The sequence below is a fragment of the Neophocaena asiaeorientalis genome, unplaced genomic scaffold (genome assembly GCF_003031525.2).
Source record: "Neophocaena asiaeorientalis asiaeorientalis breed wild unplaced genomic scaffold, Neophocaena_asiaeorientalis_V1.1 scaffold89, whole genome shotgun sequence".
NCBI classification, from domain to species: Eukaryota; Metazoa; Chordata; class Mammalia; order Artiodactyla; family Phocoenidae; genus Neophocaena; species Neophocaena asiaeorientalis.
Window position 1 is genome coordinate 5,547,210 of NW_020172592.1, and position 26,763 is coordinate 5,573,972.

Consider the following 26,763-nt stretch of genomic DNA (forward strand, 5'->3'; position numbering starts at 1 on the left):
TCCCCTCAACACTTCATTATTATGTGTAAGAATGCTTTTTGATTTCTTCTTTGACCCATGAGATATTTAGAGGTGTGCTATTCAGTTTCCCAGTATTTAGGGATTTCCGGATACCTTTCTGGTTTTGTTTTCTAGTTTAATTCCATTGTGGTCACAGAACATACTTTATATGACTTAAAACCTGTTAAATTCATTGAGACTTTTCTCATGGCCCAGATAGAAGCCTATCGTGGTAAATTGGTTTTGTGTGTGTCTGATTTTCCCAGTAGCAAGAGTAGTTTCGTACTTGAGGGTGTTTTAAAGAATGAATGTTAGATAGCCTGTCCAAAATTCCCTATGGAAGTAGCTACTACCAAATAGAGTGTTATTTATGCATTTAAATTTTTCAGTGATTTGTGGAATCGAATACTTGTGGCTATGAGAAACTCATGTATGTAGTGAATAATATTGTATCTCTTATGTTACAGTGGTTAGTTTACATTGTAGTGACTCAAATGACCAAAAATTATAAAACTCAATGAAGATTTCTCTTCTTCTTTGGTTTAGTATATATTATTATATTTTTGTGGTAAGGTTGGTGATTGTTTATGTACAAAATAATAGCCTTTTCATCACCAAAAAAATACATGGATTTTTCTGAGTATCTGTTTAACAAATAATAAAATTATGCATATTTTGAAAACACAAAATGAAATTCACAGATACAGTTATAATTCATAGTTATAGTCTATCAAATATTTAAGGATCAAATAATCCCAGCCTTACAGACTCTTCTGAAGGAAAATATTCTCCACCTAATTTTGAGATTAGCATAGCCTTGATACCAAAACCCAATAAGTATGATATAAGAAATACCAGAAAGTTAGAAAATATTTTGAACAGAATGAAAATGACAACACAGTATATCCACATTTGTGAGATGCAATATAAACAGTGTTTGAAAGGGAATTTTTAGCCCTACAAAGCCTATTTTAAAAAGAAGAAAGATATTAAATCAATAATGTCCACAAACCCAAGGTAAAAAGTAAAGAAATAAAGATGATGTGAGAAAGCAGTGGTATAGAAAACAAAAACAATGGAGGAAATGAGATCAAAATTTGGTTTTCTGCGAAGGTCAATAAAATTTATAACTGTCTTGCCAGATAGATCAGGAAAGAAAGAGGAGATGCAAATTAACTAATATAAAGAAAGAGAGGCAACATAACTACAGAGCCTATAGCCATTAAATGGACAATAAAGCAATATTATGAACAACCTTATGCTCATATGTTTAACAACTTAAATGGACAAATTCCTTGAAATACACAAACTGCCAACACTTACACAAGAAGAAAGAAAGAACCCAAATATCCTTATATCTCCTAAAGAAAACCCCAGGCTCAATTCTGTCCAATATTAATCAAAATAAGACAAAAACAATACAAGAAAAGAAAATGATGCACCAGTGGACTTCCCTGGTGGTGCAGTGGTTAAGAATCCGCCTGCCAACGCAGGGGACACGGGTTCGAGCCCTGGTCCAGGAGGATCCCACATGCTGCAGAGCAACTAAGCGCGTGTGCCACAACTGCTGAGCCTGCGCTCTGTAGCCTGCGAGCCACAACTACTGAAGCCCGTGTATCTACAACCCATGCTCCGCAACAAGAGAAGCAACCACAATGAGAAGCCCCTGCACCACAACGAAGAGTAGCCCCTGCTCGCTGCAACTAGAGAAGGCCTGCACGCAGCAACAAAGACCCAAAACAGCTAAAAATAAAAATTAATTAATAAAAAAAATTGTGCACCAGTATCCCTCATGAACATGATACTAAAATTCTTAGCAAAAATTTAAGAAGTCAAAACTAACGCTATACAAAAAGGATAAAACATAATCAAGTGGTGTTTATCCTAGGAATGCAAAGAAGTTTAAACATTAAAACGTCAAGCAATGTAAATTGCCATATAATCAACTTAAAAGGAAAAGCCATACAATCATCCCAATAGATGCTATATTACCTATCTGTTGCTGTGTAACAAATTACTCCAAAATATAGTGCTTTAAAGCAACAGTTATTTACTATCTCACAGTTTCTGTGTCAGGAATCTGGATGTGGCTCAAGTGGGTAAAACCTGGTCTTTCACAAGGGTGCAGTGAAGATGCTAGCTGAGGTTACGTTCATCTAAAGGCTTAACTGGGGAGGGATTTGCTTCCAGTCTCACAAATGCGGTTGTTAGCAAGATTCAGTTTCCTATGACTTGTTGGACTGGAGGGGCCCTAGTTCCATGCTGGCCCTTGGTGCCCAAGTGGGCCTCTCCGTCAGGCAGTTCACACCATAACAGCTTCTATCAGAGCAAGCGAGAGGGAGCAAAGAGTCAAGTAGGATGAATGTCACAGTCATTTATAACATAATCTTAAAAGTGACATTTTATCTCTCTGTCCTATTCTGTTCTTTAGAAGTGGCACAAGGAACAAAAGGAAAAAACTGGGTAAAGAAGATATCGCAAATAACCCTGTGAAAAGATGTAAAACATCATTTTCCCTTGGGAAAATGCAAAGTACTACCACATTGAGATATCTCTACTCAGCTATTCAAATGGGTACAATTTTAAAAAATCACCATACCACGTGTTGTTAAGGATATGGAGTAACCAGAACTTACTGGTGAGAATATAAAATGATACAACTGCTTTGGAAAATACTTTGGCAATTTCTTAAGAATTTAAACATGCATTTGCCATTTGATCCAGCCAGTTTATTTCTACTTATTTGCTCAAGATTTAGATGTGGATATTCATAGCCCCTTTATTTGTACTAGCCCCCAAGTTGAAACAACCCAGATTTCCATCAACCGGTGAATGGATAAAGAAATTGTAGTATATCCATACAGTGGCATACTACTTAGTAGTAGAAAGGAACTAAGTATCAAGGAAGGAAAGTATAATAAATTAGGATTGGAAAGAAAATTCATTAATGTGATGAAGAGCGTTTGTTTAAAAATGAATAGATAAATAAAAAGTCTGGAGCAAACATCATCCTAATGGGGAATCCTAGAAGAATTCTTTTTAAATTCAGGTGTGGGACAGTGATACTCATTTCCACCACTCGTTCTCAAATACTGTGTTGGAGATCCTAGTCTGTGCAGTAAGAAAATTTTAAATGGTAGCGTAATGATTGGGAATGGCAGATATCAATGTCATTGTTTGCAAACAGTATAAACTTACAATATATGCTTTTGCAGACAACATGAAAAACTCAAGAGTCTATAAGTCAATAATTAGAAATAATAGAGGATTTTTTTTAGCAAGGTTGGCTGGATATGTGTCGAATATACAAAATTAGTTGCATGTGCTAACAACAAGGAGAACGTGTAATTAAAAGGAAGACCCTGTTAGTATTAGAGATTATCAAGTATCTAGAGTTAGATTTGCCACAAATATGCAGTATCTCTATAGGACAAATTAATTTTTTCAGAACAACATTAAGGAAGACCTGAATAAATGAAGGAGTAGACTATTTGTGGATATAATTCTTTCCAGTTTTATCTGTAGATTCAATTCAATTCAACCCAAAATCCCAAAGAGGTTTTTCAAGGAGAATGGTAAGCTGATTTTTAAACTTACATGAAGGACCATAGGGCCAAGAATAATCATGACACTTCTGAAGAAGAACAGGGAGGAAAGACTTGCCCTACCAAATATGAGGACTTATTAGGACACAATAATAATACAGTGTGGTACAGTTTAGGGATGGATAAGTTGACCAATAGAATAGAGAGACTAGAAACAGTTCCACACAGGAATGGAACTTAGTTATGACCAAGTAGTATGTCAGCTGAAAGGAGAAAGGAGGGATTATTTAATACTTGGAGCTGGATAAAGTAGTTATCTATTTTAACATGGAAAAAGATGAAATTAGGTCACTACTTCACTTGCTATTAAAATACTTTTCTGCATGGATTAAGGACTTAAAATTTGTCAATAGCAAAAGTTTAAAACTTATAGGGAGAAAATATAGGTGAATATCTTTTGGACTTTTGAGTAGGGCAAGATTGTTTAAAGAAAACACAAAAGAAGTATTATCCATAAAGGAAAAGGCCGGGACTTCCCTGGTGGTGCAGTGCTTAAGAATCTGCCTGCCAGTGCAGGGGACACGGGTTCAAGCTGTGGTCCGGGAAGATCCCACATGCCACGGAGCAGCTAAGCCCGTGCACCACAACTACTGAGCCTGCACTTCAGAGCTCGCGTGCCACAACTACTGAAGCCCGTGCGCTTAGATCCCTTGCTCCACAATGAGAAGCCACCGCAATGAGAAGCCCGCGCAGCGCAATGAAGAGTAGCCCCTGCTCACCACAACTAGAGAAAGCCTGTGCACAGCAACGAAGACACAACACAGCCAATAAATAAACAAACAAAGAAATTTATTTTAAAAAAATAAAGGAAAAGGCCAATAAATTTGGCTACATTAAGAATTTTGACCCTTATACCATATACAAAATCAACTCAAAATGGATTAAAGAGTTAAATATAAGACCCACAGTTTTAAAAAATCCTAGAAGAAAACAGGGGAATAGCCTTATAGCATTTATCTTGGCAGTGATTTCTTGGATGTGACACCAAAAGCACAGCGATAAAAGCAAAAGACAGGTGGGACTGTATCAAACTGAAAAGCTTCTATACACCAAAGGAAGTAAATAATAGAGTGAAAAGACAGTCTATGGGATGGGAGAAAAATATATACAAACAATATATCAAATAAGGGATTAGTATCCTAAATATATAAGGAGCACCTACAACACAACAACAAAGAAACAAATAATCTGATTTAAAAATGGATAAAAGACCTTAATAGACATTTCCCCAAAGAAGATGTACAGATGGCCAACAGGAATATGAAAAGACGCTGAGCATCACTAATCATCAAGCAAATGAAATCAAAATCAAAGGGTTATCACTTCACTTGTTATGATGACCATTATTTAAAAACAAAACAAAATAACGTGCTAGTGAGGATGTGGAGAAATCAGAACGTTGTGCATTGTTGGTAAGAATGTAAAATGGTGTACTATGGAAAACAGTGTGGAGATTCCTCAAAAAGCTTAAAATAGAACAACTATATGATCTAGCAATCCCTCTTTTGGATATTTATCCAAAAGAATTGAAATCAGGATCTCAAAGAGATATTTGTATTCCCACGTTCATTGTAGCAGTATGCATAATTCAAGAAAAACAATGTAAATGTCCATCAGTGGATGAATGGATAATGAAAAGGTGGTACATACATACAATAGAGTATTATATACTTCTTATAAAAGAAGGAAATCCTGTCATATGCTACGACATGGATGAACATTGAGGGCATTATGCTGGACAAAATAAGCCAGTCACAGAAGGAGCAGTGCTACATGATTCTAATCATAAGAGGTATCTAAAGTAGTCAAACTCTTAGCAGAAGAACATAGAATGGTGGTTGCCAGGGGCTGAAAAGAAGGGGGAAATAGGAGTTGCTATTTAATGGGTATCGAGTCTCAGTTATGCAAAATGAAAAAGTTTTAGAGATCTTCTGTAAAACAATGTGCATATAGTTAACAGTGCTGTACTGTACACTTAAAGTTTTGTTAAGAAGGTAGACTTCATGTTGTGTTTTTTTTTAACCACAAAAAATAATTACGAACTTTATCAAAAGATACTTTAAAGAAAGAGGAAAGGTAAATCATAGACTCTGAGAAGAGACAGTTCACACAGCCTGCAAATAATTTGTACTAAGAATAAAAAGTTCCTCAAACCAATAAAAAGAAGTAAATGCCCCAGGAGAAAAATGGACAAAAGATATGAATGGACATAGTACAGAAGAGGCAATACATACTGGTAATAATATGAAGAGATGTTCAGCATCGTTAATGATCAGGGAACATAAAGCTATAATAAGATAGCATTTAACACACATTTGATGGAAAAAATTTAAAGTTCTGATGATACTAAGTATATATTGATTTACTATTTTCTGACTTGGATATTGCTCTAATCCTTTTACTAAAGCATCTCCATTCATCGCTTGATTGAGTAGATTTTGTCATCAGGTAGCTTTCTTCCCCCAACAGGGGCTCATTGATTATTCATGTTAAGAATGTTTGCCATTTATATTTGAAGTCCACCTTGGCCAGGTATAGCAAATCATTAATATTAACGTAAGTAGAGTACAGAATGCAGAAAAAGTATAGAAAAGAGGAATTTTGTATAGTTGTATAGGAATTTTGTATAGTTGAGCAAGGAAGCTATTCTTCTAGAAGATTTGTTTATGACTCACAAAGTTAAAGGAGATATTAATGTTAAAGTCATCTTTCTCACTAGTCCGTGTGCTCCCTAAAAAAGGGATGGTACCTGCCACATAGAAGAGTGGATACAAAGAAAAAAGATAAGTAGGTTGATTGGACTGGAGGGAATTTATTTATTTAATATTTATTTATTTATTTATTTATTGGCTGCATTGGGTCCTAGTTGCGGCACGCGGGATCTTTCGTTGTGGCGCACGGGCTTCTCTCAAGTTGTGGTGCGTGGGCTCTGTAGTTGCAGTGCGCGGGCTCAGTAGCTGAGGGATCTTAATACCCAGCCAGGGATCAAACCGGCGTCCTCTGCATTGCAAGATGGATTCTTAACCACTGGACCACCAGGGAAGTCCCCCTGGACTGGAGGGAATTTAAAGCACTGGAGAATACATTTTGAGTTTTAGACATTCCACTAAGATTATATATATATAACTTGCCACTTTTTCTTCATATTTACTGAATCTTTGGGTATGTTATCCATTTGACCCACAATATTTTGAAAAGGAGACTAATTTTTCAGATCTCATAAGTAGATTCATGTTATGATCTTCAGAGATTGTTGATATGACATTTTTCTGAAATATATATATGTTAAGAAATAAAAGTTCAATAACCTTAATTTTTGGTTCTAAAAAGTTACATCTAATTTTTGGATTTTTCCCCTTACATCCTAAATAATTGCTAGAAATATGTCAATTTTTCTGGCCTTAATTTAAGGTGAGAATATTCAGGTTGCCAACTTTGCTAGGATGGTGCCAAAATAAAGCACTGTAGGTGGTCTTACCTTTCTGGAGGAGGCATATACCTGTATTGTAGCATATGTGTGTTATTTTTCCACTTAAAAGACCTGTGTTCAAATGTTAGAAGTAGGTGCTTAGATTTGAATGTTCTGCATACATTTCAGGAATTAAAAAAAAATTTATTGTGCGAATTTTCCCATATACAGAAAAATTCAGAAGAGTGAAATACTTAACACCTAGATTTAACAGATCATTAACATTATAATGTATTTTTTCTGAACTATTATAAACTACAGCTGTCATAACTTTTCAGCCCTTAATACGTCATTATCAACCTTTTTTTAAAAAAAGGACACATTCTACGTAACCGTAATAACATCTCACTAACAAAATCAAAATTTAAATACATTATCTGATATCCAGCCCATGTTCTGATTTCTTTAGTTACTTTCAGAGTGGCTTTTTAAAGTTCGTTTTTTCAAACCAGGATGCATTTGGTTGGATTCCTTTATTCTAGAATGGTTATACCTCCCCTGCCACCTTTTTTCCCACCCTACTTTCACCTGTTGCAGAAACTAAGACAGTAGTCCTGTAGACCAGAGTATTATACCTTCTCCTATATTTTGTGGCAAGCTTTACCATGTTACTTTAGTCTCTGAATTTCCTGTAAGTGTCACAAAATCTGGTTGTTCAACTTCTCTTGAAACTAAGATGGGTCCGTATGTTCAGGTTTAGAATTGTTTTTAAAGCAGAGTATATTTACTGGGAAAATATGAAGATATTTTTGTGAAAATACTTTCATAACTCTAATGAAAACATTTGTGGAGTGCTCTTCATATTCCTCAAAGCACTTAATAGAAATATTTAAAAAATAATAGTTAATAAATATTTGCTGATTTGTGTTTTAAGGTTTTTATATACTCCTTTCCTTTAGGCTTGTTATCCCATTCCTGTCTGAAAAGATAAGATAGTTACTTTCTTTTTTCACTACAGATTTTCAGCTACTGATGTTACAAGCAAAATATTGGAGCATAGAGTTGAGGAAAAGACTTAAACCAGGTAGGTAAATAATAAAAGTCTAAAGAAACAATACAGGGCTTCCCTGGTGGCGCAGTGGTTAAGAGTCCGCCTGCCAGTGCAGGGGACACGGGTTTGAGCCCTGGTCTGGGAAGATCCCACGTGCCACAGAGCAACTAAGCCCATGTGCCACAACTACTGAGCCTTCACTCTAGAGCCCGTGAGCCACAACTACTGAGCCCATGTGCCACAACTACTGAAGCCCACATGCCTAGGGTCCGTGCTCCGTAACAAAGAGAAGCCACTGCAGTGAGAATCCTGTGCACTGCAGCTAAGAGTAGCTTAAGTAGAAAGCCCGTGCACAGCAACGAAGGCCCAACGCAGCCAAAAATAAAATAAAATAAAATAAAGAAATTTTAAAAAAATAAACAATACAACTACCATTCATTTTTATAAAGGTCATTATTGGGATAATTGACAAAATTGGAAAATGAACTGTAGAGTACTGTCAACGTTGTTTCCTCAATTTGATAATTGTACCTTGATTATATAGGAATATTCTGAGGTATTTAGGATGAAAGGGGTGTGATGTATGGCAATCTACTTCCAAATGGTTTAGAAAAAATAAATGATATGTAATATGAGAGGGCGTTTGGTGAGTTTATGGGCTAATAGGAACTCATTTATTGCTAATATGGAAGTATAAGTTGGTCCAATCTTTCTGGAAAGCATTTTGGCAATTTGTCTCAAGTTTTTAGCTTAGCCTAGCAATCTTACTTTTTTTTCTATAGTAATTGTAGGAACACTACAGTAAGATGTATGTATAAGGATATTTATATGAGAGTTTATGAAATTAATGAATTAATGATAAATTGGCAGTAGCCTAAATAAGAATATGAGGATGACTAAATAAATATAATTAAAAACCATGTAAGCATTAAAAATGATAATGTAAATCTATTTATTGGCATGTTTGTAATACATTTTTAAGTGTTAAAGCTGGCTACTAAACAATATGAGTAGTAGTCATCTATTTTGTCTTTCAGAAAAGGTGCATGTACACAGATACAGGAATTATACACAGATAATGCGAATGTTTGTAATTGATTAGTTAGATGTAATCTTCGTGTGTGTATACATATATGTATTTTTATGCACATAGACATTTGGAAAGGTGATACTGTATGTTGCCAGTGGTTACTTTTTCATTTGTTTTATTTTATTTTTTCGGCTGCACCGTGCGGCTTGCGGGATCTTAGTTCCTGGACCAGGGATCGAACCTGGGCCCTTAGCAGTGGAAGCATGGAGTCTGAACCACTGGCCTGCCAGGGAATTCCCTTTTTTTAAAAAAAATTTGTTTTATTTTTTTGGCTCTGAGTGGTTTTTATTTTTATTTTTTAAATTAATTTATTTATTTTTGGCTGCGTTGGGTCTTCGTTGCTGCTCGTGGGCTTTCACTAGTTGTGGTGAGCGGAGGCTACTCTTCATTGCAGTGCGTGGGCTTCTCATTGCAGTGGCTTCTCTTATTGTGGAGCACGGGCTCTAGGCATGCGGGCTTCAGTAGTTGTGGCACGCAGGCTCAGTAGTTGTGGTGCACGGGCTTAGTTGCTCCATGGCATGTGGGATCTTCCCGGACCAGGGATCGAATTGGTGTCCCCCCCATTGGCAGGCGGATTCTTAACCACTGTGCCACTAGGGAAGCCCCGGGTGGTTATTTTTTAAAAATAAGTTTCTAAGTGATTTTTGTATTCTTTTGTGTTAACTGAGTTTTTCAACAGAGTATATATGTTGCTTTTCTCATTAAAGTTTTCTAAGATAACGCTTCTTACGAAGGTTATGTTTTTGATTTTATTTTGTACCTTTGCAACAGTGTTTGATATGCAGTAAAAATAGTACTATATTTGCTGATAATTCTGTACTAGGTTCGAGTACCTGAGTAGTTCTTTTGAGGCTAAATTCAGATTTTGAGCCTTGTTGGTCAGCTGCTTTCATTCTTTTACATGGCCAGAGTCCATTTTCTTAATGATCTATTAATTGTCTTTCAAATGTGATGCTGCTCACATAGCTTAGCTGAAGTACATTACCATTTTTGGAAAATAGAGAGCATGTTCTATTAATGATGATTGTTTAGTGCCTTGGGGTATAGAACTTACATGTTTACTTCTGATAGTGGTCAACAACATATGCTTTTTTTTTTTTTTTAAGTAAATTTACTTATTTATTTTTGGCTGCATTGGATCTTCGTTGCTGTGTATGGGCTTTCTCTAGTTGTGGCTAGCGGGAGCTACTCTTCGTTGTGGTGCGTGGGCTTCTCATTGCGGTGGCTTCTCTTGTTGCAGAGCACGGGCTCTAGGCGTGCAGGCTTCAGTAGTTGTGGCACATGGGGTCATTAGTTGTGACACACAGGCTTAGTTGCTCCGCGGCATGTGGGATCTTCTTGGACCAGGGTTCGAACCCATGTCCCCTGCATTGGCAGGCGGATCCTTAACCACTGTGCCACCAGGGAAGTCCAACAACATGTGCTTTGATAGTAATACTGATTATTGTTTTTATAGTTTATTTAACTTTTAGCTGTTGATTTTAAGGGCATTTTCTATTACACTTTTATTTTACATCTTGCTTTTCTTTAACAGATTTTTCTTCTATTAGTTAAAAATATGGATCCTGAAGCAGAGGGACCACCAATTATCAAAGTGACTCCTCTTCAACAAATGCTTGCCTCTTGTACTGGAGCTATACTGACATCACTGATGGGTAAAATAATATGTAGATCATGTAACTGAATGAATCATTGATTCCATTTGAGTTTTACCATCTGTGAAATAATGATAATATTATCATTCATGCTTCATCATGATAACATGAAAAGAACCCTGGACAGAGAACCAAGAGACTAGAAGTTTAGTCCTTGCTTTGCCATCCTCAGGGTGAATGCACGTTGGGATAGTCCTTACTCTCTTTGAAATTAATTTTCCATCTCTAAAATTAGGGGCTTAGATCAGGAGTTCTTTGAGGTCCCTATCAATATTAAACCTTTATGACTCTATTATCCTTTTTTTAATAGTAAGAAGATGGAATAAAATATTAGCATAATGAAAAATACAGAAATTGGACAACTTATAGTGGCAACAAATTCAAATTATATTTTACTTTGCTTTAGTAACAGTGAATTGCTTAAATTCCTCTGGACCACATTTTTCTGTCTTTTTAAATGAATTTCTTGTAGACACAGCCAAATGACAGAGTTAGGTGACAGTTCAGCATTTTAATGACTTTAACTTGGCTAGTTTATTTAAATAAGATAGCAGATGATTAGAAAAAATGTAAACTAATTGCTTTAGAATGTAGTGTCTTTAGGTCAGAATGCTAGGGTTGTAAAGGCTTTAGAGATCTTCTAATGTGACTTCTTCATTCTCAGACGAGGAAATACAGCCTGCAAATTAAAACCATTCTCCTTTGCGTCACTGTTCCCAAATGGAGTTACACAGTGTGGTAGTAAGGATGATTTATGACTAGCTTACTCAAATTTGCATTATCTATAGTTTTTGTTTGATATAGGTGAATTTAACAGAATAGGAAGACTTATATTGTTTGATTATTGATTACTTGTAATACAGAGTTATTCTCAGATATTTAAATGGACTTTTGAAACTTTCATTCTTTACCTTAGGTAACATATTTTCTTATAAATACTAGTATTTTAGTTTTAATGCTAATGGAATTATAGTCGTAGAAATATTATAAATGAGAGTTGAGTACTTGTGAGAGGAGTAATTACATTTTCTCACTGGTACTCTTTAAATAAAATTCAAGGGCAAGAAATTAGAATGGTAACACTCAAAACCACTTTAAGATAAATAACCTTACCCATTATGTAGTCACGAGGAAGGGTATCATTCGGTGTATTTTGTGTTCTTTGGACAAATGTCTATACAATTTATAGGTATCACTTGTTAATTGAGATTTATGTATCTTCATAGTGACACCCTTTGATGTTGTTAAAATTCGACTCCAAGCCCAAAACAACCCATTGCCCAAAGGTATGTGCTCTGCTTATCCTGAAAACATTATGTTAGATTTTTAAATGTCGCTGGATTCTTTTTTGTTTGAATAATATTCTTTTTGTTAGTTTTTAAAAGTTGATGCCTTTATCCTCATGCAGAAACATTTTCTCATTTCTTAGTTGTACATGATGAGGTCTAGGCAGAAAACAAATACAGTTGACCCTTGAACAGTGAGGGGGTTAACACTGCCCACTGTCCACGTAGTTGTCTGCCTGTAATTTATAGTTGGCCCTCAGTGTCCACAGTTCCTCTGTTTTTGCAGTTCCTTATCCTTGGATTCAACCAACTACAGACTGTCTAGTACTGCAGTATTTACTATTGAAAAAAATCTGCATAAGTAGACCATCACAGTTCAAACCTGTGTTGTTCAAGGGTCAACTGCCTGTGTATATGTGTATATAAAACATATAACACTTTCGTGAACCTACTAATTAAAGCAGAGGACAATTTTATATTTGAGTATATGCCTCACAAGTAAGAACAGAATTAAACCTGTAAGGCATCTTAGAATCTAGCTTCCTACTTTAGTCCAAGAGCTGTGCTCATCCTACAGTATTCATCCAACAGTCATCTAATTGTTGCTTGAATAGTGATAGAAAAGTCATTATTTTACCAGGCAGCTTGGTTAATTGCCGGACATTATAGCTTATGTGGACTTTGAGAAGAAAGAGTAGTTATATGTTTTTATTAGATGGGCAAAAATAGCGATTCCTTGATCAATATTTTGTGGTTTTATAAAGATAATGCTGTTTCAAACATGTTTAAATAGCAGAAAACAGACTGTGAGAAAGCTAGCTTTGTTTCAGGTGGATGAGAGGATAGATAGATTGTAGGAAGAGACTGAAAAGTAAAGTGGTTTCCTGTACATTAAAGTTAGACTAATGTATTATGAAATTGACAGAATTATATATGGTAGAATAGAGAAGACAGTTTTGGCAGCAAGAATGAATCCAATAATGGGAAGGATTGTTATTAGAGAGAGTTGTAGTCAGTTAAGAGGGAGCTGACAAATGTCTAGATTGAGCAGTATAAATACAGAGAAAGGGACAAAGCACAGCATTATTTACATTGGTTGAGAAAAACATTTTTTCATAGTCTTTTTTCAATTGATGTATAACATTGTATTAGTTTTAGGTGTACACTGTAATGATTTCATATATGTATATATTGAAAAATGATTACCACAATAAATTTAGTCAACTTTCATGACCTCACATAGTTAATAAATTTTTTTCCATGTAATGAGATCTTTTAAGATCTACTCTCTCTCTTAGCAACTTTCAGATATACATTAGATTTCATAATATATTTTTGACTGAATTGCCCTTACATACCACAGGGTTTTCTTCTGGTCAAATAGAGAAGACGTACACCCATGCTGTCTTTTCAAAACAGGTTTTCTCCTCTGTCTTCCCTCTCCGCTCCCTCAGATAACCGAAAAGAATTTATTTCCATGTGCATTTGCTGACTGCAGTTCTGAAAACATAATCCACTAATTTTCTCAATTGCTTTTCACCACTGTGAGTTTAGAGCCCAGTGCTATGTCATTAAACAAGTCAAATTATTTATGTTTCATCCTAAAAGGTGAAGACAAAGTTATGTCTTTGTGTAGCCTGCTCATCGTACTTTCATTTTGTTCATATGTAAAAATAATACAGTTTTGTGAAATAATCACTGACTGTTAGAATCTTCTTTGTTAGGAAAATGTTTCTTATATAGTAATGGACTTATGGATCATCTATGTGTCTGTGAAGAGGAAGGCAACAAAGCATGGTATAAGAAGCCAGGACGTTTCCAGGGAACATTGGTAAAGAGATTATATTATTTATAATCACAGTATGTTTTCTATTCGAATATTTACTCTTATATATGAAATATTTAACGATTACAGGAGAGTAAAATGTCCATCAGGTAGTTAGCACACTTATCCACAGTTAAAAAGTAGACATTAGAGCAGGAAAGGGAAAGTACTTTTTTTGCTTTTAATTCTTTGCTAACTTTATTTTCATCTGTTTATGCTTAGGGAGTGGGTTTTTTTAAACTTTTTTATTTTGAGATACTTGTAGATCATATACAATTTTAAGAAAAATATACAGACAGACCCTATGTACCCTTTTTCCCGTTCCCCCCGGTGGTGACAGGTGACAGGATGAGTACAGTAGACCACAGGATATTGACATTGATACAGTGAAGACACAGACAATTCCATCACAGCAAGGATCCTTCCCATTTCCCTTTTATAGCTACATCCACTTGTTAACTCCTGGCAATCACTAATCTGTTTTCTATTTATATAATTTTTTCACTTTAAGAATGTTACATAAATGAAGTAACATAGAACATTTTGGGTTTGGCACTTTTCCCTTAATTATCTGAAGATTCATTCAAATTGTTTAATGTATCAATAGTTTGTTCCTTTTTATTACTCACTAGTATTACACGGTATGGATGTACCACAGTTTGTTTTCTGAGTGGTTTCCCGTTTTTGGCTCTGAATAAAACTGATACATACATTCATTCACAGGTTTCTGTGTGAAAGTAAGTGTAAGAAAAAACTGCTCACGGTTTTTCTCTGAACACTCTACTTAGAACACTTCTGAACCGATATGTGGAGTTTTTCCCCCATACCGAGCAACTCTCCAGGGTTCACAAACTGGGTATTCTACAATTTAACTCAATTCTGACACCATCTACCTGGAGTTAGTGTCAGGTCCCACAGGACTGCTCCCACTTCAGATGCCACTCGCAAGTCCAGGTTGTCACCTATGTTTCTGAATGACTGGCTGTAAATCAGAGGTTCCCAAGGTCTCCTCTTGGGTTCAGTAATTTGCTAGAACAGCTCACAGAACTCAGGAAAACAGTTTACTTACTAGATTACTAGTTTATTATGAAAGAATACAACTCAGGAACAGCCAGACAGAAGAGATGCACAGGGCAAGACTTGGGGGAAGGGGCGTGGAGCTTCCATGTCAACTCCAGGTGTGTCACTCTCCCAGCACCTCCCTGTGTTCACCAGCCTGGAAGCTTCCAAATGCCATTCTTTAGAGATTTTTATGGAAGCTTCATTACATAGACACGATTGATCAAATCACTGGCCCTTGGTGACTGACTGAACCTCCAGTTCTGCCTCCCTTCCCAGAACCCCTGAGGTTGGGGACTGGGGTAGGGTGGGGAGGGTGGGACTAAAAGTTCCAGCCTTCTAATCAAGTGGTTGGTTCCTCCTGGCAACCAGCCCCCATCCTTTGGTTCTCTAGGGCCTTTCCAAAAATCACCTCATTAACATAAACTTAGGTGTAGTTGAAAGAGGCTTGTTGTGAATAACAAAAGACACTACTTTCACCTCTTATCCTCTGGAGCTATTTCAGGACTGAGAACAAAAGACCAAAAATTATCAACAAAAGATGCTTCCTTTGCTCTGTATTAATTAGGGAATTATAGGAGTTTTGGAGCTGTGTGCCAGGAACCATGGATTAAGGCCAAAATGTATATTTCTTATTATTAATCATATCACTGTTAGTCTTCATTTCTCTGGGGTAAATGTCCATGAGTGCAGTTGTTGGGTCATATGGTAGTTGCATGTTTAAGGTTTAAGAAACTGCCAACCTGTTTACGAGACTGGTAGGACCATTTTACATTCCCAGTGGCAATGTATGACTGATCTAATTTCTCCACAACCTCACGAGCATTTGGTGTTGTCACTATTTTTATTTTAGCAATTATGATAGGTGTGTAGCAGTATCTCATTGTGGTTTTAACTTACATTTCCCTGGTGGTTAGTGATGTTGAAAACCTATTTATATGTTTTTTAGCCATCAGTATATCCTCTTCAGTGAAATGGCTCTTCATGTCTTTTGCCCATTTTCTAATTTAACTCTTTGTATTTTTACTGTTAAGTTTTAAATGCTCCTTATACTATCTAGATACGAGTCCTTTGTTGAATGTGTGATTACTAAACATTCTTTCCCACTCTAACTTCCCTTCTTATACCCTTAAACAGGGTCTTTCATGGAGTAAAAGTTATTAATTTTGATGAAGTCCAATTTGTCAATTTTTTCTTTATAGATCATGCTTTTGGTGTCAAATCTAAGAACTCTTTATTTACCCTAAGATCTGAAGATTCTTCTCCTGTTTTTAAAGTCCTTGATCCATTTTGAGTCATTCTTATATAATGTATGGGTTTGAGGTTGAAGTTTGATCCTTTTTGTTTTTTTAGCATGTGGTTGTCCAGTTGCGTTTGTTGAAAAGGCTATCTTTCCTCCATTAAGATGCTTTTGCACATTGTCAGAAATCACTTGGGCATATCGTGTGGATCTGTTTCTAGGTTGTTTATTCTGTAACATTTGTCTGTTACCTACATCAATACCACACAGTCTTAGTGTAGCTATAGAATGAGTCCTGAAATCAGGTAAACTGATTCCTCCCACTTTATTCTTATTTTTCTTTTTGAAAGTTGTTTTATCTATTTCCAAAGTTTCTTTATCTTTCCATATAAATTTTAGAATAATCTTGTATATACCTACAAAAAATCTTGATGAGATTTTTATAGGAACTGTGTTAAACCTGTATGTCTTATTTGGAGAGAAATGACATATTTACTGTGCTGAGTGCTCCAGTCTGTTTTTTCTTCTAGATATAATTGACATACAGCACTGTATAAGTGTAAGGTGTAGAGCATAATGATTTGACTTACATACATTATGAAATGGTTTCCAGAATAATTACCATCCACCATCTCACAGATACAAAATTAAAGAAACAGAAAAAACATTTTTTGTGATGGGAACTCTTAGGATTTACTCTCTTAACAACTTCGATGTATAACATACAGCCGTGTTCATTATCTTTATCATGTTGTACATCATTTATTAGTACTTATTTATCTTATAACTGGAAGTTTGTACCTTTTGACCTTCATCCAATTCTCCCTTCCCCTCACCCCCCAACTCTGGTAACCACAAATCTCATCTTTTTTTTTTTTTGAAAGGTAAATCATGCACAAATTTTCTTTAATAAAACTGGCCAGAGCTTGTTTTTAAACAAACAAACAAAAGATTTTAATGTCTGCTAGGAAAAATCATCTTTTTTATGAGTTTGTTTTTGAAGTATAATTAACCTACAATACTATATTCCTGTTACACAACATAATGATTTGATATATTTCTATGCATATCAAAATGATTACCATGATAATTCTAGTTACTATACGTCGCCGTGTAAAAATATTACATAGTTATTGACTGTATTCCTCACAAGATACATTTCATCCCCTTGAATCCTTTACTTTGTAACTGGAAGTTTATACCTCTTAATCTCCCTCACCTATTTCTTTCCTCTCTCTCCTCCCCCTCCCCTCTGGCAACCACCTGTTTGTTCTCTGTATCTGTAACTCTGTTTCTGTTTTGTTATGTTTGTTCATTTGTTTTTTTAGATTCCACATATAAGGGAAATGATACAGTGTTTGTCTTTCTCTAACTTATTTCAATTAGCATAATACCCTCTTGGTCCATCCATGTTGCCACACATGGCAATATTTCATTCTTTTCAATGGCTGAGTAATAGTCCATTATCTATCATCTATCGACCTATCAGTAGATAGGTAGGTATCTGTATCTCACATTTTCTTTACCCATTCATCTATTTACGTTGCTTTCATATCTTGGTTATTGTAAATAATGCTTCAGTGAACATAGGGTGCATATACCTTTTTGAATTAGTATTTTTGTTTTCTTTGTATACATATGCACGAGTGGAATTGCTGGGTCATGTGGTACTTATATTTAAAGGGTTTTTTTTGGTTTTTTTTTTTGCAGTATGCGGGCCTCTCACTGTTGTGGCCTCTGCCGTTGTGGAGCCCAGGCTCTGGACACGCAGCCTCAGCGGCCATGGCTCACGGGTCCAGCTGCTCCACGGCATGTGGGATCTTCCCAGACTGGGGCACAAACCCGCGTCCCCTGCGTCGGCAGGCAGACTGTCAACCACTGCGCCACCAGGGAAGCCCTAAAGTTTTTTGATGAAGCTTCATACTGTTTTCCATTGTGGCTGCACCAATTTACATTCCCACCAACAGTGCATAAGAGTTCCCTTTTCTCCACCTCCTTGCCAACACTTGTTATTTGTTGTCTTTTGGATAATAGCCATTTTTACAGGTGTGAGGTGATATCTCATCGTGGTTTTGATTGGCATTTCCCTGATGATTAGTGATGGTGAGCATCTTTTCATGTGCCTGTTGGCCATCTGTATGTCTTCTTTGGAAAAATGTCTGTTTAGATTCTCTGCCAATTTTTTAATCAGGTTTTGTTTGGTTTTTTTGATATTCAGTTCTATAAGTTCTTTGTATATTTTGGGTATTAACCACCTGTTGGATGTATCATTTGCAAATATTTTCTCCTGTTCAGTGGGTAGCCTTTTCGTTTTGTTGATAGTTTTCTTCGCTGTGCAAAATCTTTTTAGTTTGATGTAGTCCCATTTGTTTATTTTTCCTTTTGTTTCCCTTGCCTGAGGAGACATATCCAAAAAAATATTGCAAAGACCAGTGTCAAAGAGCATACTGCCTACTATGTTTTCTTCTTCTTTTTAAAAAATTATTTATTTTATTTAATTTGGCTGCACCAGGTCTTAGTTGCAGTACGCGGGATCTTCGTTGCGGCATGTGGGGTCTTTAGTTGTGGCACGTGGACTCTTTTTTTGGTTGTTGTTGTTGTTGCGGTACGCGGGCCTCTCACTGCTGTGGCCTCTCCCGTTGCGGAGCACAGGCTCCGGACGCGTAGGCTCAGCGGCCATGGCTCACGGGCCCAGCCGCTCCATGGCATGTGGGATCTTCCCGGACCGGGGCACGAACCCGTGGTCCCCTGCATCGGCAGGCGGACTCTCCACCACTGCGCCACCAGGGAAGTCCATCATGTGGACTCTTAGTTGTGGCATGTGGGCTTCTTAGTTATGGCATGCAGACTTCTTAGTTGTGGCATGGGAACTCTTAGTTGCGGCATGCATGTGGGATCTAGTTCCCTGACCAGGGATTGAACCCAGGCCCCATGCATTGGGAGCACAGAGTCTTACCCACTGCACCACCAGGGAAGTCCCCTGCCTATGTTTTTTTCTATTAAGATTTTTGCCTTCAGGTCTTAAGTTTAAGTCTTTAATCCATTTTAAATTTTTTAAAATTAATTAATTAATTTTTAGCTGTGTTGAGTCTTCGTTGCTGCATGCGGGCTTTCATGGGCTTCTCATTTCTCACTGAGGTGGCTTGTCTTATTGTGGAGCACGGGCTGTAGGCGTACGGGTTTCAGTAGTTGTGGCAAGCTGGCTTAGTAGTTGTGGCTCGCAGGTTCTAGAGCACAGGCTCAGTAGTTGTGCACAGGCTTTGTTGCTCTGTGGCATGTGGGATCTTCCTGGAACAGGGATTGAACCTGTGTCCCATGCATTGGAAGCCGGTTTTTTTTTGTTGTTGCGGTATGCGGACTTCTCACTGCTGTGGCCTCTCCCGTTGCGGAGAACAGGCTCCGAACGCGCAGGCTCAGCGGCCATGGCTGACGGGCCCGGCCGCTCCATGGCATGTGGGATCTTCCCGGACCGGGGCATGTACCCTGCATCGGCAGGTGGACTCTCAACCACTGTGCCACCAGGGAAGCCCGGCAGGCAGATTCTTAACCACTGTATCACCAGGGAAGTCCGTGAATTTATTTTTGTGCATGGTGTGAGAGAGTAGTCCAGTTTGATTCTTTTGCATGTAGCTGTCCAGTTTTCCCAACACTGTTTATTGAAGAGGCTGTCTTTTCCTCATTGTATATTCTTGCCTCCTTTATTATAGATTAATTGCCCATATAAGTGTGTGGTTTCATTCCTGGGCTCTCTCTTCTGTTCCATTGATCTATGTGTCTGTTTTTGTGCCAGTACCATATTGTTTTGGTTACTGTAGCTTTATAATATGTTTGGAATCAGGGACAATGATACCTACAGCTTTGTTGTTCTTTCTCAAGATTGTTTTGACGATTCAGGGTCTTTTGTGTTTCCATACAAATTTTAGAATTATTTGTTCTAGTTCTCTGAGAAATGCTATTGGTATTGTGATAGGTATTGCATTGAATCTGTAGATTACCTTCGGTAGTATGATCATTTTAACAATATTAATTCTTTTTTTTTAAATTTATTTATTATTTTGGGCTGCATTGGGTCTTCGTTGCTGTGCACGGGCTTTTTCTCTGGTTGCCGTGAGCGGGGGCTATTCTTCATTGCAGTGTGCAGGCTTCTCATTGCGGTGGCTTCTCTTTGTTGTGGAGCATGGGCTTTAGGTGTGCGGGCTTCAGTAGTTGTGGCACTCAGGCTCAGTAATTGTGGCTCGTGGGGTCTGGGGTGCAGGCTCAGTAGTTGTGGCACACGGGCTTAGTTGCTCCACGGCATGTGGGATCTTCCTGGTCCAGGGATAAAACCCGTGTCCCCTGCATTGGCAGGTGGATTCTTAACCACTGCGCCACCAGGGAAGTCCCAACAGTATTAATTCTTCCAATCCAAGAACATCTATTAGTGTCATCTTCAATTTCGTATAATTTTCTGAGTTCAGTATTTTACCTCCTTAGATTTATTCCTAGGTATTTTATCCTTTTTGATGTGATTGTGAATGGGATTATTTCCTTAATTTCCCTTTCTGATGGCTTGTTGTTAGTGTATAGAAATGCAACAGATTTCTGTGTATTAACTTAGTATCTTGCAATTTTACCAAATTCATTGAGGAGCTCTAGTATTTTTCTGCTGGCATCTTTAGGATTTACTATGTATAGTATCATGTCATCTGCGAACAGTGACAGTTTTACTTCTTCCTTTCCAATTTGGATTCCTTTTATTTTCTTCTTCTTCTCTGACTGCTGTGGCTAGGACTTCCAAAACTATGTTGAATAAACTATAGTGAATAAAAGTGGTAAGAGTGGGCATCCTTGTTCCTGATATTAGAGGAAGTGGTTTCAGTTTTTAACTGTTGAATATGATGCTAGCTGTGGGCTTGTTGTATATGGCTTTTATTATGTTGAGGTATGCTCCCTCTGTAACCGTATACCCACTTTGTTGAGAGTTTTTATCATGAATGAAGGTTGAATTTTTTCAGAACCTTTTTCTGCATCTGTAGAGATGATCATATGGATTTTATTCTTCAGTTTGTTAATGTGGTGTATCATTGATTTATGGATATTGAACCATCCTCGCATCCCTGGGGTAAGTCCCACTTGAACCTGGTGTATGATCCCTTTTGATCATTGTTTATCATATTGTTGAATTCGGTTTGCTCATACTTCATTGAGGATTTTTGCATCTATGTCATCAGTGATATTGGCCTGTCATTTTCTTTTTTGGTGTGATCTTTGTCTGATTTTGGTATCAGGGCAATGCTGGCCTCATAGAATGAGTTCAAAAGTGTTCCTTCCTCTGCAATTTTTTGGAATAGTTTTGGAAGGATAGGTGTTAACTCTTCTCTAAGTGTTTGGTAGAATTTACTTGTGAAGCCATCTGGTCCTGGACTTTTGTTTGTTGGGAGTTTTTTTTTTTTTTTTTTTTTTATTGGGAGTTTTTAAATTACTGATTCAGTTTCATTACTGGCATTTCATCTGTTTGTATTTTCTATTTCTTCCTGGTTCAGTGTTTGGGGAGTGTACATTTAGGAATTTTTCCATTTTTTTTCTTGTCATCCATTTTACTGGCATATAGTTGTTCATAGTAATCTATTATGATCCTTTGTATTTCTGTGGTGCCAGTTGTAAGATGCCATTTTGACTTATAGGTTTTTGTGTATATATTCCTTTGCTGAGGCTTTCTAATTTTTCATTAGTTTCAGACATGTTTGTAAGTGATCAATGATTCACATGTTGACTGTTTTAAAATCTTTGTCAGATAATTCTAATTTCTGTCAGTCTCAGTGTTGGTATCTATTTATTGTCTCTTTTCATTCAGTCTGACATCTTCCTGCTTATTTATTTATTTATTTGCCACGCTGTGCGGCTTGTGGGATCTTAGTTCCCTGACCAGGGATCGAACCCGGGCCCCTGGCACTGAGAGCGCCAAGTCCTAACCACTGGACCGCCAGGGAATTCCCTCTTCCTGCTTCTTAAAATGACAAATGATTTTTTCTTTTTTACTGAAACCAGGAAATTTTGAGTATTATGTTATGCAACTCTGAATCTCATTTAAACATTCTATTTTAACTGGCCTTTTTGACACTGTTAACTCAGAGGAAGAGGGGTGCCACCCTGTTATGTCTGGGCAGAACTGAAGTCCAGGTTCCTCACTCAGCCTCCACCGATACATAGGGTGTGGGAGAGGGCTCTTTGCTGTTGGACAGTATGGTCTGAATGTTTGTGTCCCCACCCCCCGCAAATTCATATGCTGAAATCCTTATGCCTGATGCAGTTGTTTTAGGAGGTGGAGCCTTTGGGAGTTGATTAGGCCATGAGGGCAGAGACCTCATGAGATTAATGCCCTTAGTAAAGAGACCTCAGAGAGCTCCCTTGCCCCTTCTGCCTTGTGAGGACACAGTGACAAGTCTGAGATCCAGACGAGGACCCTCATTTGACCTTGCCAGCACCCTGATCTTGGACTTCCAGCCTTGAGAACTGTGAGAAATAAATTTATGTTGTTCATAAGCTATCCAGTCTGTGGTGTTTTGTTTAGCAGCCTTAACAGACTAAGACAGTGGGCGTGGAATTTCTGACTCCCCTTGTGATTTCCTGCCACTGGTTGGGGGGTAGTCTCATTACTGTCAAGTGATGGTAAAAGTCCTGATTCTCCACTACTCCTTCTCTGATACCACTGTAAGAACCCTTAGCATATTCACCATTGTTATTTAAAAATCCCCAGTCTGATCCTTCCAAAATCTCTGCCATATCTGAATCTGGTTCTGATGCTTCGTTTGTTTCTTCAGACGATATATTTTGCCTTTTAGCATGCTTTGTAATTCTTTTCGTTGGAAGCTGGACATGATGTATTTGGTTAAAAGACTGAGGTAGATAGACCTTTAATGTGAGCTTTATCTGGCTAGACATTAGGCTGTGTTTACTTCTTGTTATAGCTGTGTTGTCAGAGACTAAAATTTCCTCTCCTGTCCTAGTTTTTGTCTTGCCTGTTGTCTTTGGGTTTTCCTGGAGACTCCTCAGATAGTAAAATAGTTTCCCTTGAGTGTGATTTTTTTTTTTAAGGAGAATAAAGATTTGGGGCATATTTCAAAAATGGTTACTTTTCCCCTTACCCTGCTGGAAACAGGAGGGGATTTTTCTCTGATCCTAACAGTGAGAATATGGTAGGGCTCATGGAACTGAAACTCATGAAAGCATAAGGACCCTCCTACAGTAGCCCCCTCAGAGTTTTTGATTCTCGAGTTAGTATACACTGAGCAATCTGTCAATTATAAAGTTTTCCTGTTGGTCCTGGTTCTTACTTTGGGCTTCTACTCTATTAAGCTGTGAGTGAGTCTCTGTATCTGTCTGTCTGTCTCTCCAGTGTTCAAGGCAGCAGTTTGACCTGTGACCTCAATCCTCTGATCAGTCTAAGAGGAGTTGTTGATTTTTCATTTTGTTCAGGTTTTTTCTTGTGAGGACGGAAATGACGACTTCCAAGCTCTTTACATATAGGACCAAAAATCAGAATTCTTCTTTGGATTTATTTTGGTCATTATCTTCTGCTTTCTTGGGTGGAAACATGGATTATTGATTTTAAGCCTGCCTTTTCTTAGCTCAGTATTTAATGCCGTAAATTTCCTTCAAAGCACTAAATTAGACGTGTTCCACAAATTTTGATGTTGTGTTTCCATTATCAATCAGTTGAAATATTTTCTAATTTCCTTTGTAATTTTTTTGGCCATGGATTATTTAGAAGTCCAATATTCAATTTCCCAATATTGGATTTTTTTCTAGATATCTTATTGTTCCTGATTTCTAATTTAATTCCAATGTGGTCAAAGGAACATACTCTGTAAGTTTTCAGATTTTTGAAATTTATTGAGTCTTGTGTAATGGACCTACGTATGATCTGTCTTGGTAACTTTTTTTTTTTTTTTTTTTTTTTTTTTTTTTTTTTTTTTGGGAGTAGACTATTTTTAGTGCACTTTCAAACCTGTATTCTGTAGTTGTTGGGTATAGTGTTCTATAAACCATTAGGTCAGGGTGGCTGATGCTTCATTTAGATCTTCTGAATTCTTACAGATTTTTAAAATTATTCTGTCATTCTCTGATAGAGGATATAATAAACTTTAGTTATGATTGAGGATTTGTCTGTTTTCTTTTTTAGTTCTGTCAGGTTTGCTTCATGGGTTTTGAACCTCTCATTAGGAACATTCACTTGGTATGTTTTTTGATACATTTTTATTATAATGAAATCTCTTTATCACCAGTAGTGTTCATTATCTTGAAGTCTTTTATCTGTATGTAATATAGCCCCCTTTCAGCTTTCTCATATTATTAGTGTTTATATGGCCTCTTTTTCCATTCTTTTACTCCAAGACAGTGATATAGTTGTGCCTTATTTTTTTACCCTAGAGACTCTTCAGATAGGATCTGAGACTTATGCAGTTCTTTTAGCTGTGATGGTCTGTTGTTTTACAGGAGCCCTGTTGATATAGTGGCTTTTAATTGGGAAATTTAGTCCTTTAATATAATTTTTCATGTGGTTGGGTGTTAATCTACTATCTCTGTATGTTTTTTTTCCTTAACTGCTCCCTTTTCCCCTCATTTCTTGCCTTTTTTTGGATTATTTGAATTTTAATAATATTACATTGATTTCTCTATTCCCATTTCTAGGGAGACAGTTCTTCAAAAGTGTTTCACATTTCTTCATATCTTGTGAGCATGGCATTGGCTGCCCTTTGTTCCTGACCATCTTTTCAAGGATGTTTGTAGAGTGAATAACCTTGGAAGATTCAGTGCTTCCCTCTAGAGCCAGGGGATGGCATCCTTACTTCCTATTCTAAAGGATTTAGATTCCCTAAGGTCAGATTTCCTTTCCTGTAATGCAGTCCCACTGTGTGTCTGGGTGTCATCTATCCTTCTTCACATTGCCGTGTGGAAATTGGGGCTCAGGAAACAGGCATCAAAATGCTGATACTCTGCTGCTACTACCGCAAGTAATAAACTTTGTCTCACCCCAGAGAGTTTTGTCTTTACCATCTCTCATGATACCGCGGCAGGCTGACTAGCTAACTAGGAAGTAGGGTGAAATCTCAGACCGCTTACAGTCTTGACATCCTTTATTCCCTCCTCTTCCTTTGTGCTATTGCTTCATTGATAGTCCATCTTGTTACCTTGCAGATTCCACAATTCACAATTAGAATTTTTGATTTAAATAGTCTTATGTTTTTAAATAGTTAAAAAGAGAAAAGAGAGAAATACATATTTTACATGTAACCACTTATTTACCATTTTTGTACTTCCTGCCTTTCTGAAGATTGTAGTTACAATGTGCCATCATGACCCTTTATCCTGAAGAACTTTTTACAGCATTTCTTTAGTGAAGGTATTTTGGCAGTGCAGTCTCTAAGTTCTTGTTCTTACAGAAATGTCTTTATAAAGCATTTTTGAAGTGTGTTTGGCAGCATATAGAATTCTGGCTTAGTTTCTTTTTCAGCACCTTAAATATGTCATTACATTGTCTTTTGGCCAAAATTTCATGTGTCTGATGAGAAGTTAGTCTTCATTTATCATCCTTTCCCTGTATTTTGTCATTTTTCTTTTGTTTTTTGTTTGTATGTTTTGGTTTGGTTTTTTAAATAATTTTTTCTTATCGTGCTCTGAATTCACAGCATTTTTTAAAAATTTATTTTTAATTTTATTTATTTTAAATTTTATTTATTTTTGGGTGTGTTAGGTCTTTGTTGCTGTGTGCGGGCTTTCTCTAGTTGCAGCGAATGGGGGCTACTCTTTGTTGCGGTGCGTGGGCTTCTCATTGTGGTGGCTTCTCGTTGCGGAGCACGTGCTCTAGGTGCATGGGCTTCAGTAGTTATGGCACGCGGGCTCAGTAGTTGGGGCACACGGGCTTAGTTGCTCCGTGGCATGTGGGATCTTCCTGGACCAGTGATCGAACCCATGTCCTCAGCATTGGCAGGCAGATTCTTAACCACTGCGCCAGCGGGGAAGTCCCTGTTTGTTTTTATTCAGTTGGGATTTTTTTGAGATTTGGGGCTCTGATATCTTTCACTAATTGGGGGAAGATTTTGGTCATCATTTCATCAGGTAATTTCCTGTTCTATTATGTTTCCTTTCCTCTATGACTCCACATTAACCTGTGTTATACCATTTGATATTTCCCCTCAGGTCTCTGAGGCTCTGATAATTTTTCTTCATTCTCTTTTTTTGGCCACGCTGCACAGGTTGCTGGATCATAGTTTCCTGATCAGGGATTGAACTGGGCCCTTGGCAGTGAAAATGCAGAGTCCTAACCACTGGACTGCCAGTAAATTCCCATTTTTCTTCATTCTTTTTCTCTTCCTTCTTCAGATTTAATAAGTTCTGTCTTCAACTCCAATGACTCCTTGATGTCTCCTTTCTGCTGTTAAGCCCACTTAGTGAATTTTTCGTTTCAGGTTTAGAATTTTCATTTGGCTTTTTTTTTTTTGCGGTACGCAGGCCTCTCACTGCTGTGGCCTCTCCCGTTGTGGAGCACAGGCTCCGGACGCGC

General features: G+C 37.2%; 1 protein-coding gene across 2 annotated transcripts in view; it reads left to right on the top strand.

Moving 5' to 3' along the window:
- The window catches only part of SLC25A40 (solute carrier family 25 member 40), an 80,224-nt gene that overhangs the window by 40,106 nt on the left and 13,355 nt on the right, over positions 1 to 26,763 (top strand). The window contains exons 3-6 of one of the 2 annotated variants that reach the window (XM_024738486.1): positions 8,033 to 8,098; positions 10,690 to 10,810; positions 12,037 to 12,096; positions 13,821 to 13,927. In XM_024738486.1, the coding sequence (XP_024594254.1) occupies positions 10,714 to 10,810; positions 12,037 to 12,096; positions 13,821 to 13,927 (264 nt within the window). In that variant the 5' untranslated portion in view covers positions 8,033 to 8,098; positions 10,690 to 10,713. The remainder of the gene's footprint in view (positions 1 to 8,032; positions 8,099 to 10,689; positions 10,811 to 12,036; positions 12,097 to 13,820; positions 13,928 to 26,763) is intronic. The other variant, XM_024738488.1, reaches the window with a different exon arrangement.